Genomic DNA, 13557 nt, shown 5'->3' with positions numbered 1-13557 from the left:
TCAAATCTTGATTTATAACCTTAACAACTTGGTGGGAAAACTTTATTCCACCATTTCCTAAATGTTAAAAAGAAAATCTGTTTTTTAAAGCACCAGGTGCTTGAACTCCAGTTGCCACACACAATGATATAAAGAAAACTTCAGAAATATTTCAGTGGCCTTTCTCAAATCACTGCACTTAAAAGCAGTCCTCACGCTTTGGGTTTGTATATAAAAATGCATAACTTGGCAGTATGCAGAGAAGGGAATGTACTCTATTCATCCAAACCCTACCTGGAGTGATTTCACTTTCAGGGAGTGTTATAGTCAGTATGCACATCTCAAAAATCTGTCTCAAATTAGGCTATAAAGACATTTGTACCTGTTTTCAGAGTTCAATAAAGACATAAAATAAGTCTGTTTTAAAATATACTCCTCATTTTATTAACAGAGGCCAAATAAAACTCACATTTTATTTACAAAGAGAGGCAATAAATATCTTAATAATAGTCATAAAATTATTTTTTGCTTACATTTGTTTTTAAAAAAAAAAAAAATCATAAACGTGTCATGTTGTTAGTAGCAACTCATACAAAAGACCTGCCTGACAGCAGGTAAATACATACTACGGGTGATAAGAGGCTGGAGTTTGTTGTCAGTGAGAAAAAATAATTATAAAAGCAGACTTTTCCCTTTAGGATTCAGATTTGAAAACAAAATAAAACTACCATGCTGCTGAAAGTATTCCCTGGATCCTTGACGTATTGGTCATCTGGATTTTTGAGGAAATTGTTTAATTGTTAAATATGAGTTTATGAGGTGATGTGGAGTGTATTATGTACAGTATTCCTATCCATGGATGACTAATCTGCATAAAGCTAAGCCTTCCCAAAAGCATCTTTGAGACTGTCTTCCAGTGAGAGTGAAAGGAGCGAAGATGAGCTCACAGTCAAAAGATGATTTTGTAACAGCGAGAGAATTAAGGAGAGACAGAGAGAGAAAGAAAATGAGTCAACAGAAAGGTTCCTGAAATCAACCGAATGCAGACCGTGTAGGTGAAGATAAACAAAAGATCAAGGAGGTAGAGGAAGTCATCATCAGCCCCCAGACAGTAGCTCCGACTCAAAGAATTAAGGCAGCTTTTTGTTGTGGAACAGCTCTAACCCATGCAAAGAAGAGCTGTAAAAGATGCAATCTGAGGGGAGATGAAAGGGATTAAGATCCCTACTCAAATGCAATGAAGTTGGAAGACAGTGTGAATTTATGTATCACATCAGCTGTTGTATTTTTGTGTTGGTTTTTCAGTCTTTAAACAGAACAAAAGCCACGTTTGGCGCTTGACTAGTCAAAGCATGTTGGGTTTCAGCTGAATCTCAGGCTGTATGGAAATCTCACACAGTACTTGGAGGCTTCCGCGCATTCTAGGAGCTGAGCCACACATGGAAAGAAAGAAGACGAGAAAGAGAGAGACCTGTAAAATATTGCACTCGAAGCTACACAGTTATTCTGGCAGCACAGTGTCACCTGCAACTGCCACCTCTCTCCGTTTCATCTCCATGGTTTCTAATTCCAGTGGAAAGTATGGGATCCGCATTGTCAGGGGCAACACAAACAAAAACCGACAGGTATTCCAATAAATCTCTAGTTGGCTGATTTTTATAACATTGCATCAGCTCCTGCTTTTGTCAAAAAGAAAGCATGCCTTCAGCTTGCAGTTCATATGTAGCTGAGGGCCACGATCACAGGAATTCGCTCAGAGGTCCTTTAGTTTATCCAGTATAAATAACATGACAGAAACATTAGCTCAATGGCATCAACCCAGAAGAATCCGACAGTTAGGAAATATTCAGTCATCCTGAAATACAAAAATAAAAAATCTTTATTTTTTGTTCTTTTAGTCAGTCTTTCTTTTACAGAAGAGAAGTCTTCTTTTAAGAAGCTTGAGATTTTCAGGTACAGTTTTTTTCCTCCACGAGGAAAACTAGAGCTGTCCCATTAGTCCTGTCAGTTCCTCTTTGCGTTGGATTTTAACCGCCGAGCCCTTCGTGTCCGCTTAGTTACTGTGGTGAAGCGAAACTCCTGCACTGGGTTCACCTTGCCCTTCGGCTGGCGTTTCATAAAGTGGACTTCCTGTTGTCGTTGCGTGGTCCGCGAGCCTTTCTTAGGCCGCCCTTTCCGATTGAATCCGAGGTACCATCCTTTGTACTTGGCAGAGACGAGAGCCGTGTAGTTGTTCTCCAGGAATTCCTCGATAAAGACACACTCCTGCTTCCTTCCATCAGGCTGAAAGAAAAAAGAACAAGAATGCAGAGGAAGTTATCATGTGACACTAATTATTAATATAGTAGTGTGGCCTTTTAATAGTCTACCTCATTTTCTCCTCTTTTTCAGTTTGGAGTGATTTTGTGTTGCAATCTAAGTTTTCCCGTCACATGGTTATAACGTACTCACAGATCAAAAAAGGTTTCAGTCACAGCTGAAAATACAATTGTTAATCAGTGGTGCTAGTTTCAGTCATTATGCAAATGTACTGTTTATAGGGTCGGGGAAACCTGCAGTCAACTGAGAGTGAAGAAGTCACTTGAATGAGTTTGGATGAGTTTCACCCACTGAAAAGGTTACGTTTAACAGAATCAACTTTTTGTGAGGTAAAAAAAGTTCTCCCTGTGATGTGAGAGTTAATGTTAGGATAAGCGTAAACATATTAACTGTTACTTGACTCATTCCCATTTTTACCACTAATGAACTCTCGCTAGTTGAGAAAATTGAACTCTTTAAATAATTGTAGAAAATCTTTTTATTTGAGCTTCCTTGCTGCTTAGAAAGGTTCTATATAAATTCCAAAGATAATAAGAAAAAAAAATCTAACAGTTTCTCTAAAGCTCACATTTAGTTAATCCGTACAAAACAAAACAAAGTGGTGCAGTGGCAGATAAAATTAAATATCTGGCTTTTTACAGACTATTATGGGACGGACAACTTTTTAGAGCAGTGACGTCTTGCAGTTGGATGGATTTCTTAGCTTGTAATTCAGTTATGCTAGCTATATCCCGTTGCATCTAGCTTTTATGCAAAGTTAAGCTAGCTATCTCCCAGCTCTATAGCATAGGTATACAAGTACACTACATATGGCTATGTATAGGATGACACACAGGAAGCTCTCACACCATATAACGTTCATAAAAGATGGTCTTAAAATTAAAGTCAGCCGAAGTGCCTTCAACCTGCATAATCTCTGTAGGCCAGGAGGGGGCACTCCTCTGGTTGCACCTCTCTGATTCTCATAGAATTCTCATAGAAGTCTACAGGAAATGGCTCTTGGCTCAACTCATTAACACTTTCTTGATAGGTTTAGAGTTAAAAATAGTAAAATATTGACAGACACAAAATCAATACATCACTGGGTTTCAGACAAATCAGAGGCCAGGAAAATGAACACTAACATGGCAAATTCTGGCATTTGGGTTAAAGACAGTTTAGAAATCTTGATGGGAACATAATTTAGTTCTAGCAGACGACTGCAGCGAGGGAAAACTTGAGTGAAATAATCCAGTCGCACCAATGCTAAGAACATGATTTATTAGAGAAACAGCACATGCGCTCTAAAAAATGTTACAGTTTCAAATGTTAGCTTTTTTCACACTGAAATGGTCATCTGCCGAGCCACATGCAGTCATCCTGCACTTGTGGCCACCTGGTGCGACTAAGTGATATAATTGCAATGGTATTCCTCCTAAGTGACTATTAGTCTCTCAATGCATTTTGGTGATTGCAGACTGTAATTGACTGATCGAGTGTCAAAGGAGTAGGCCGATTACGTAATGGAAGAATGGCTGTGAGTTATCAAAGAGGTTTTGTTAGGGTGTAGAAAAACAGCAGGAGAAAGCAGATCCCAGGCTGCGTTTGATTCAGCATGGATTAAGTGCACGCTTTAAAATATCAGTATTCATTGAATATTACCAAAGTGAAAATCAAAATGTACTCACCATTCCAACTATTTTGCCCTTCTCATTCATGCAAATGTAATGTTCGCTCTCTTTTCCTTTTATTCGGACGTGGCTCCCAAAGGTTTCTGTCTCAACAATAAGGAGAGCTGCAAATGAAAAGAAAAGAAAAACACATCCAATTAATGCCATGTATATGTCTTGTAGCACACATACCTTAAGGAGTCACACACATTTAGTTGGTTCTGTAAGAATACAAGTTTTAATCATAGTTAACTACTTTTGTTATTTTTTAGTTAAAGAAACACAAACAAAAGGACACAATATTGTGATCATTAGCTAAATGATGATTTTCTTGACTAAATGCAGTTAAAATATTTCAATTCAAGTAGAACATTATTTAAAAATTCCTTGTATGATACACATCAGAAAAACAATGCCACTGTCACTTCAGTAGTCCACTTTAAAAACCTATCTCGGTAGCCTTTTTAGTTTTCCGTGCCCACTCCACCACCCCAGTGTTAACCCCTGCGAGGTCACCTTTGTCTCTGCTCACCCTCTGACCAGTAATAAGATCTGCCAAACATTTGTGGAGCGGTTATGTGCCCCTCCAGATTAGGTTTCAAGTTCCCTTTAGTCTGTGCTCACTCAATCAAAAAGTTAAGATGATCCATTTGTTTAACACACAGAGCCATTCAGTAGCACTCAAGGGAGGAGAGAAAGAATAGTCGAAGGGGACGGGATAGGCCTGGGGGCAGAAATAACTCTCCACCCCCCTAAATCCAACCTTGAGAGAAAAGTGGTAGGTAATCTGTCTTAAAGGTGAGGGAAGAAATAGTTATTCATTCTTCATTTGCAAAAGATTTGTTTGTACGTCTTACTTGGGATCTAAAGAATAGCACATCGGACTTGGTTTTATCGTCGAATAGATATGCAGGGACATCCTTAAAAAAGAAAAGACAGCCCAACAACATTGGTTTTCACACAAATAAAATAATATTCTGAAAGAAACTACTGCCATGAATGCAAATTTAGGAAATCTTTAACCACACCTTGGCCTTTTCATTGTGAGCTACTTTTACAAAAAGACCCAAAAATTCAACCTCAGTTATGCTGGAGACTGAGAACATCAGATAAAACAATATTTCCCTCCTTACTGTAAGTTGCTCTTTGTCTGTGACCCAGTTCCAACCCCTATCTTGAGTTTTTCTGGGAAAACACTAATGGTTTGATCTTTATAAAAGAAGAGTTTGGCAGCTTAAGGCATCAATAAACGTAATTAGATCCTTGAGTCATAGTTACAGTGAAATGCAAACACTTGGAGGAATCTCACTGTTGTCAATACCTCTAACAAGTGGCACTGAGTTGACAAAGGAGGGAATGTGGTGCTTTTATTTACACTGTAAGCACTTGAATACCCCTAATCTCCATAATCCACAACCTTAAAAATTGCTGAATGTATGAACCGGGTGCTTCAATAATCTCACAGCAGCCTTGTGAGTGTAGGACTCCTCAATGCTTCCCAGTTTTTTATGGATAAACAAAAAAAGGTCTAAAACATGAAAAGGGTGTATTTTATTTAACAGAGCAGAAGTCAGAAGTTCAAAAGAAAATGAAAAAATATGACAAAAGTTACAGACAAACTTGCCAAACGTCTACTTTCTAAAGTTAAAGAGACACACAGGCAGAACTGTGAGCCATGAACCCCTTCGCTTCTGAGGTATGCTGCACTTTTTCTGCCTTGCTTCCATATGAATAATACAGGTTGCTGCCATATTTTGACCTCAGCAAAAGGCCACCTGTTCAAAAAGCTGAAAAAGTCAGCATTAATCAAAGATTGCAGCTTTTATCAATTTAAAAGCCTTTGCAATGACCCGCCATCACTCTTGGCAGACATCACTTACAATGGACTGTTCTGGAAAATGACTGGTCTGGTCTCCTAAAAGTAATGAATACGCTACATTAATACCTAAGAAGATTTATAATACCAGTGATGTTAACTGGAGAGATACCTACTTAGGAGTATATTAGCAATATATTATATTTCTTCAGCAGCGTATTTTGGTCCCTGTATGTGAAGCTGCAGACACTATGCATGAATTAGAGTAAGGAGAGTTATCTCACTGAGCATTATTGCTGCAAAGGAGTTCACAGGTGCCAGGTACTGCAGCTGGATGGGGAGGAGGAGGTGGGGGGGATGGGAGGAGGGGTGGAGGGTGGAATTGGCAAAGCCTCATGGGAAAAATTGGATCTGCTTCCACTCAAGCTCTAACAAGCAGTGAGGAAACTTCGCCTCGGCGCATCTGTGACTGAACACACTCACTCAAAGGCATTCAAGACCAGCAATTTTAGAGCCGTGAGTCAGCTGTTATGAGCAAAATATCTGCAGGGAAGCACAACATAAGCCCCACTGCTTTGCGTTTGGACTACTACTTCAAAAGGGTGCTATACTGACCATCGATTTAGTCATTCGCCATACTCGTTTTAAACCAAAATAGCAAAGTGCACGTGAAAAAAAAAGAAAAAAGAAAGAAAGAAAAGACAGAGAACACTTTAAAAAGATGATAAAAGCCTAAGATTTATCTGAAATACTACTAATTACATAACAACAATGATAATTACTGGGTCAATCTGCCAAAAGTATTTTGACATCTTCAGACTTAATGCTTAACATTTTCAGGTGAGCACTTTTACACTGCTTGGCTGAACAAAACTCTCCTGGCTTTCCGAAACCATGTATATAAATTTGATTTCTTGTAATGCAAATGTGAGATTTCCCCAGTTTGCATGATGGAAGTTCACAGTAACCAAGTTGAGACTGAATCCTTAGAGGGCAAAAAACTATATTTTACAACTCAGAAACCAAAAGAAAACAATATTTTTACCATCAGATACCAACAAGTCTCGGTCTGTATTAGACCCCCCCCAAAAAGCATAACACTGCTGACATATGACTCCAACAGGATAAAAACAGACTTGCCCCAGATACCCAAATCCTGCAGTAAACATCAACAGCAAAGTCAGCAATTTCAGTATGTATTCATCCACCCCAACCTGTAGTTGGTGGCTTTGAAAAGTCACCATCCTCTCTTGAGCCAGCCAAACACAGAGCACGGAAAACCACTGACAAACAATGAGTAGTAAACAGCCAAAGTGGCTGGTGGAGATAGAAAAGCTCTGGCTGGCAGGTAATTTCTCATCCTATTATAACAGCCTAGCTAAATGTCAAGTGAGATGCACAGGAGTTCTCCCATACCATACTTGCCCCCATCATCTCCATTGGCGTTGACTTTCTTTCCCAAGATCTGGACGTGTTTGCCAGTGGTTCTGCTGTAGAGTTGATAGATCCGGACTTGCTTCCGGCTCAGGTCATCTGGGTTTCTGGTGTGGTTTTCGATGTAAAACCTGAAATCAGCAGAGCGCTGCTGCGATTCCTGCACAGATGTGAGACAGGAGGAAACAGAAAGAGGGACAGTAGATGAAGAAACAGAGAGGAGGAGAGACAGATGGTGAGAGATCATCGTAGCACAGGTATTGATAGTAATGTGCACTGCTCATTTTATGGGCCTGGTGTAAAAAGAAAAAAAAAATTGCCCCAGGGTTTTAAAAACTCATATAACAACCTGGAAATTGTGCTGTGGCTTTTTAGTGTTTTGCTCCTTGCTTTTAACTGACACATTTTATATGCAATGCATTTACAAGCTGCTAACTATGTTACGAGACATGTTAATGAAGTCACGGTTTGAGTAAAAATTGCACAGAGCAAGAGCAAACCATACAGTGAAAACTGAGTGTTGGTTTATATTGACAGAGTATATATTCTGTGCCCTGGGCAATACTGAGAAACCTGTATTCCATTTCCACAAGCAAGCAAGCCACTAGCAATTATACACCTGAAGCATCCAGACCTGTTGCACTATCATCAAACAAATATCTGCCTGCAGGCAAAGTAAAGTCCATAAATTAGGAAATGCAGCAGGCGGAGGACAAGATGGAAAGAGGCACCTTAAACCATAAAAGTTCTCTTGTGGGAGGAATTTTTGTAAAAATCGCATTGAAACCTGCTTCTCAAAACTCACTGGTCAGCTGTTTAGGAATAAATTTAGACTTGACATGAAAACAGAGGAAATTGCAGAATTCAGTGGCAGCTCAGAAAAGCGACTGTGACTCAACACGTGGAAGAGGAAACGTATACTTTCAGAAGCCCTGGAATCTAAGTTCACGCCAAAATCCCATTTCCCCAGCTGTATGGTGTCGTAATTGCACAGTAATGGCTTTTTATGTGGCTGTTCTCAGGTGGCTAATTATATACACATTACATACCCCAAGCCCTTGTTATTCTAGTAAAATGACTGACATGTAGCAAACTTGATTGGAAATTATGGCCTCTACCGAACAAATCCTTAAAATCAGAGAGGAAAAAGTAAACAATTTCGCAAAACTGGGTGCAATTCTGAAGAGGCTTCCGACAACGCTCTGCTGAAACATGTCGTATGAGTCGTGCACCACGGATGTTGTCCACGAACATGGGTTCTACTGAAGAAGCCCGGCTTTACAGTTTAACCTCAATAAACCAAACTAAAAGACACGTTTGAGCACCAACTCATCTGTAAACATTTTAAATTGCCAAAAAGGTCATGAGGTGGAGATTAAGTAGCACTTCTTGGTCATGTTTCAAAGAGCCTTTGAAATATGAAAGATATGCTTGCTTGTTATGGCATATTTGGTCTACAACGGTGACATATCCTCTGTGTCTGTTGACATTTAGGAAACACGAATGATATTATTTTTGGCATCAGACAGTGTGGAAAATAAGACGCTGAAGATAATCAAATCAAATGTACTCGCTTACTCAAATTTGGCATGTGATGGCTTTTTTGTCTCTAGTCACAGATTGACTATCCCCCTATAAGAATATTCTATAGTATCTTTTCCCCAGAAAGGTACCAATTACTTCAAAGAAGTACACAACCTTCATGATACAATACAGAACAATGATGTTACACACTGCCCTAGAATATATTTAGATTTTTCTGCACATAACACAATATGAAATCAAAATAAATCACAAGAAGAACCCTCTGGAAAACTCTGAAAACTAAACATTCCCTGGTCTTCAATACTCACAATCCTAAACCCAACCTGGACCAGAGGCTTGTAATGCAAAGCAGATTTGGGGTTTGTTGGGGTCAATTCAGGTTTAACCTTGATTTTTCAGACCTGCAGTGGTTGTTATCTTCGTACTAGGATACCACACATCTCGAACTCTTAACCTCCATCACAGCTTATGTTTTACTTAACATACTAATCCAAACAAAAAGACTTGTTTCTGGCTAATCAGTTCTTGTGAAAAATACTGTCAGTGTCAGACTTTGTCGAAGGTCCCATGGAGATGGGTGGATTTAGAGAGGGTCTCTTAGGAGGGTAAGAGTATTCCAGAAAAACCCTTTGCCGTTCCTTGACAAGAGATATAGATTATCAGAGATGAAACTGCTTATCTTTGTAAGCTGATTAAGGCACTGATTGAAGCCTTTGTTGATCTTACAAAGATGTAAGAGAGGAGTCTGCTTACTGGCTGGAAATATCCTTTTATATTTGCACATTAAAACTGACCAAACAAATGGAAATTCTAGAGAAAGAGTTGTCATTTTACATTTGTGAGTCATGAAAGTTTCAGTGTCTGTTGTTCTACGCAGTATGTGTCTTAAAAAAAAGATAAATATCAACAATTGAGTGGGTATTTCAGATACAGCAGTTAAAGAAACTGACGGGGGAGAAAAGTGTCACCATTTCAGGTGAAGAAGTTAGTTAAATAGAGTCTTAGGGGCTGGATTACCAGTGACTAATGCATAACAGTGTAAAAGTAAGCATGTGTCCAATGGTTCCAGCAAACTTGCTTATCGTAGAATAAGTACAACAGTGTTTAAAAGCTGAACATTAACATCATCTGTTGTCAATGTTCTTTCTTAATATGAAACTCAAAGCTGAAGAACAAGAAAAAAAAATGAACGCACAACAAAACATAGCCTAACTGGGCTGCTGAGGGATTTATCCCAAATCTCCCCATCTCTAAACAAACATAAAGGTGTGTTTGGTAGACAGTTGCATTTCATGTCAAGGGAAAGGCAAGCCTAAGCACATGGCTGAGGTGAATGCTAGCGACAACAGCTTTTTTTTTTTTTTTTTTTTTTTTTTAAATCACTCTGTCTCCTTTCTTCAAAGACAACACGAAAACGGATATGGTTGAAACTTCAAAAGTCTGGCACTCAGTTCCACTGAGGAAGTGAAGTTGTCGCAGTCATCTAAGATACACCTTGCTATCTGCTCCCCCCCACACACACACACATTCATACATACATACATACAGATGGGGTCACACACACTCACATACAGAAAAACATTCCGACAGACATTGGCAGTGTATTCAAAGTTAACTTCCAAGTGCGGTTGCTTCTTTTGTTTTACCTCGTAAAGTCACAACCACAGCATGACATGCAAGAGCCATTAAGCCATACCGAGGAGCATTGAGAAGGAGTGGAGGATAAAAGCATGTCCCTGCATTTTTCTAAGATAAATGATTAGGCTGAAACCACTGAAGCCATGAACATCCTCTGTTTACCTGTAGCTATCATCTGACGAACTTTAAATCACAACAAGCATGAAGTTCACATTAAAAAAATAATAACCAAAAATGTTGGGTCAAGTGAAGAGGGGTCAACTTTTTTCATCAACTGTGTTTGTGCCATTTCTGTTGAAGTAATCTGATTACACAGTTTTAAGATTGCAATTTCTAATTTCAGGTTGGTTTACATTTTGTCCCTAGGAAATTTACCTATTACTCTAAAAGCTGATGGTTTTCAGGTTGGGACAATGTGATCCTAGCAGCAGTAACTGTAACCAATAAAATGTATTGTTTATAGTTTACAAACAAACACTCCTTTTATTCCTTATTCTTGGTATAGTTTTTATTTTTCAATTAAAAGAAAGAAAGAAATGTAGTAACTTTTAAAAGATGTAATTACATAAACACTAAAACGTTGCCAACTTTTTAAGAGCTGTTTGTTAAAAAACGGATGAGATACCGGTATCTTTTAAGGCAGGGTATCCTGTTTTTATTAAATGTCGTAGATCACAATAACACCGAGAAATTAATATGAAACAACTGTGTGTGCAATATTATGGTCGGACACGTCATACCAACAAACCCATCAGATAGTTTTATGAGAGAAGGAGTGTGCTGACTGCATCCTATGTGAATCACGGCGCGCAATCAATTAGCTGAGTGGGTGCCTGCAAATCATTACTGTTCAAAGTGAGACGCGCAACTAATAAAAGCTGAGCGCCAAAAGAGCCATCTGTTCAAAGAACAACTGTTAACCCCAGGGATCGCAATATTTTTTTACACAATTCTGCTGTAAAATATCGAAACTGCTACTTGAATGTCAAATTGCAAACATCGGGTTTTAATTAAGGTGTAGCCCGGATAATTGTACTGATTTGAATGAATAATGAACATTTTGAATATACATTAATTATGCATTACTGTAATACTCGTGACAAGTATTTAAATCACATAAATGATATTTCACGGGGTTTTTGTGGTTTACAGTGCGACTAAGTTTTTGTTTATTTTTTTTGGTGTTGTTGTTGTTGTTTTTTACTGTGGCACGCAGTAGACCCAAAATTTGTCACTTTTTTCCTCATCATTCTAACCAATTAGTATTGAAATGAACAGAATTAAAGCACATGAATTTCCTGTCCTGCGTGGCAAAGACCGTCGTGAAATTAAACTATAACCGTGATATAATCAACAGTTACATCAAAAAGCTGCACAGGGACATACAAACACATACACACAAAAAGTAATAAAACATACCTGCAGTTGGAAATAGAACACCAGAAAATGTAAACACCTAAGTGGAGAGGAGAGAGAAGGGAAGACGGGAGTTAATCACACAGGCAATTACGTGAAAAATAAACGCTGCCTACCTGGATGACAGCAATCCAAAAATATGAAGCGTTTGGCGACTTCTATTGGTAAGAATGCATGAGTTTGTGTGCAAAAGCAAACGGAGAGGTGGAAGACTTACAGGTATATGAACCTCGAAGGCAGGAGAGACATCTTGACTTGCAGAAATACAGCTGAAATACACCTGCTTCCACTGATTTAGCCCCAGGAAAGGTTGGCGAAATCGCCCCCCTCTCTCGCTCCGTTTCGCTCCCCTGTGCGTATTTTACGCACACAGCTCCGGGGGTAAGTAGGAGACTGGATCCCAGTGTAAGGGCAGATGACGGGACACCAGCGGCAGAGTTACGGAGTGCAACATTGGGTGCTTCCTTGTTGGATGAAATTATCCAGAAGATTATTTCTTCTCTGCTCAGTCTCCTTCACTTCCCGAAAAAAAAAAAAACCGTCTCCGCAAGTCTGTGTCAAGAATGGAAGTCAGTATTCGACCTCCCCAAAACCACTCTAAAAAGTATCCTTCAGTTTTGCGCACCAACAGCTAAGTTACCCCACAAACCGAAGGTTGTTGCTCCAGAGATCACATGCTTCTCATCTCCGTCCGTACCTGTGCTGGATTTCTACACCTTGCATGGATCATTTTACGCTACCAAGTGTAAGAGTAAAAAAAAGAAAGTGGCGATAAATAAAAGAGCAGTCCACCAAAACGAAGTTGTTTAATGTGGGAGGACAAACTTTCCCGAGCTCAATTTATATTTTTAAAAAAAGAAGTGCTGAGCAATCGCAGCGGTAGCAACAGGAGCAGATCCCTGGAGAGGTTCGGGAGCTGAGGATGGCGCAGCAGTGCCTGTCAGTGGTGTTTGTGCGTCTGCGGCTTGAGATTTGGGCACAGAGAGGCTTTTTTGTTGTTGGTGGGTGGAAACATGTCAGCGGTTAGCACCTGATAGGGTAATCTTGGAGAGACCATCATCTTGGAGAGGGTTTTTTCTGCTTGGTGGGCGAAGCGTTGCGCAAAGAACTTGAACACAGAGATTAGGTGCTTTTTTTAAAAATTTAGTTTAGATTTGGACTTTTTTTTTTTATTAATTAATTTTGTTTTTTAGAACTTTTAGGACTGAATGTGTATTCTCACATAAACAAAGATAACCCAATCCGACAATCTAATATGCACTCTATGTATTTAATTGAAAAAAACAAGTCGATTCAGTGGTTTTGTATTTATTATTATTATTATTATTATTGTTGTTGTTAGCTGAAATTAGGCGTTCTAAGTGTTACAGAAACTATTTGTCCCTAAAGTTATTTGTGCGTTTTAAACAGCGAATGGTTTGTGTATTGGCCTGGCTCTTCCAGACAGCATTCAAATGCAGGTTGTCTCGAATTTTTTCAGTAATGTGCTATAAGTTACCCTGAATTTAAATGAGAGAGAGGTGTGAATGTGGTTGGGAGTAGCTTACTTCAGAGCTGGTAGCAGTAAAGTGAGTCCATCTCTGCATGCTGCCTTAAAAAAAAGAGAAAACCTTTGTGGCTGGCCCTTATTGTCCCATTAAAACTGGGTCCTCGGGATTCTTCTCCCATTGATATTCAAAATGTTTCTAAATGATCACATACATAACTCCCCATGCTGGGAATTTCAAAGGGTTCCCTGCAGCTAGTTCAGTGGGAATTGAA

The 13557-nt window shown here is 39.1% G+C and overlaps 1 protein-coding gene across 2 annotated transcripts; it reads right to left on the bottom strand.

Annotated features, from left to right (window-relative positions):
- Positions 1-526: 526 nt before the first annotated feature.
- fgf24 (fibroblast growth factor 24) lies at positions 527-12790 on the bottom strand. Of its 2 annotated transcripts, none has more exons than XM_005924082.3 (5): positions 12014-12790; positions 11800-11836; positions 7189-7357; positions 3966-4072; positions 527-2262 (listed from the first exon to the last, which is right to left on the bottom strand). In XM_005924082.3, the coding sequence occupies exons 1-5, from the start codon at positions 12043-12045 to the stop codon at positions 1984-1986; spliced, it is 624 nt and encodes a 207-aa protein (XP_005924144.1). In that variant the 5' UTR covers positions 12046-12790; the 3' UTR covers positions 527-1983. The 2 variants fall into 2 exon arrangements, with proteins under 2 accessions (XP_005924144.1, XP_005924143.1); XM_005924081.3 differs by having other exon boundaries at positions 7180-7357; positions 12014-12787.
- Positions 12791-13557: the final 767 nt, after the last annotated feature.

The sequence above is a fragment of the Haplochromis burtoni genome, unplaced genomic scaffold, assembly GCF_018398535.1.
Source record: "Haplochromis burtoni strain Fernald_Lab_line unplaced genomic scaffold, NCSU_Asbu1 Contig_73, whole genome shotgun sequence".
NCBI classification, from domain to species: Eukaryota; Metazoa; Chordata; class Actinopteri; order Cichliformes; family Cichlidae; genus Haplochromis; species Haplochromis burtoni.
Note: the sequence above shows the minus strand (reverse complement) of the source record. Positions and strands in the feature narration are given on the sequence as shown.

What these genes read in the sequence shown, in the direction of transcription:
- fgf24 (XM_005924081.3), bottom strand. Translation starts at nt 12,045, where the DNA reads ATGTCTCTCCTGCCTTCGAGGTTCATATACCT. An exon ending in CCTTCGAGGTTCATATACCT is followed by an intron (nt 11,837 to 12,013) that starts GTAAGTCTTCCA and finishes CTCTCCACTTAG; the next exon opens with GTGTTTACATTTTCTGGTGT. An exon ending in TGTTCTATTTCCAACTGCAG is followed by an intron (nt 7,358 to 11,799) that starts GTATGTTTTATT and finishes ACATCTGTGCAG; the next exon opens with GAATCGCAGCAGCGCTCTGC.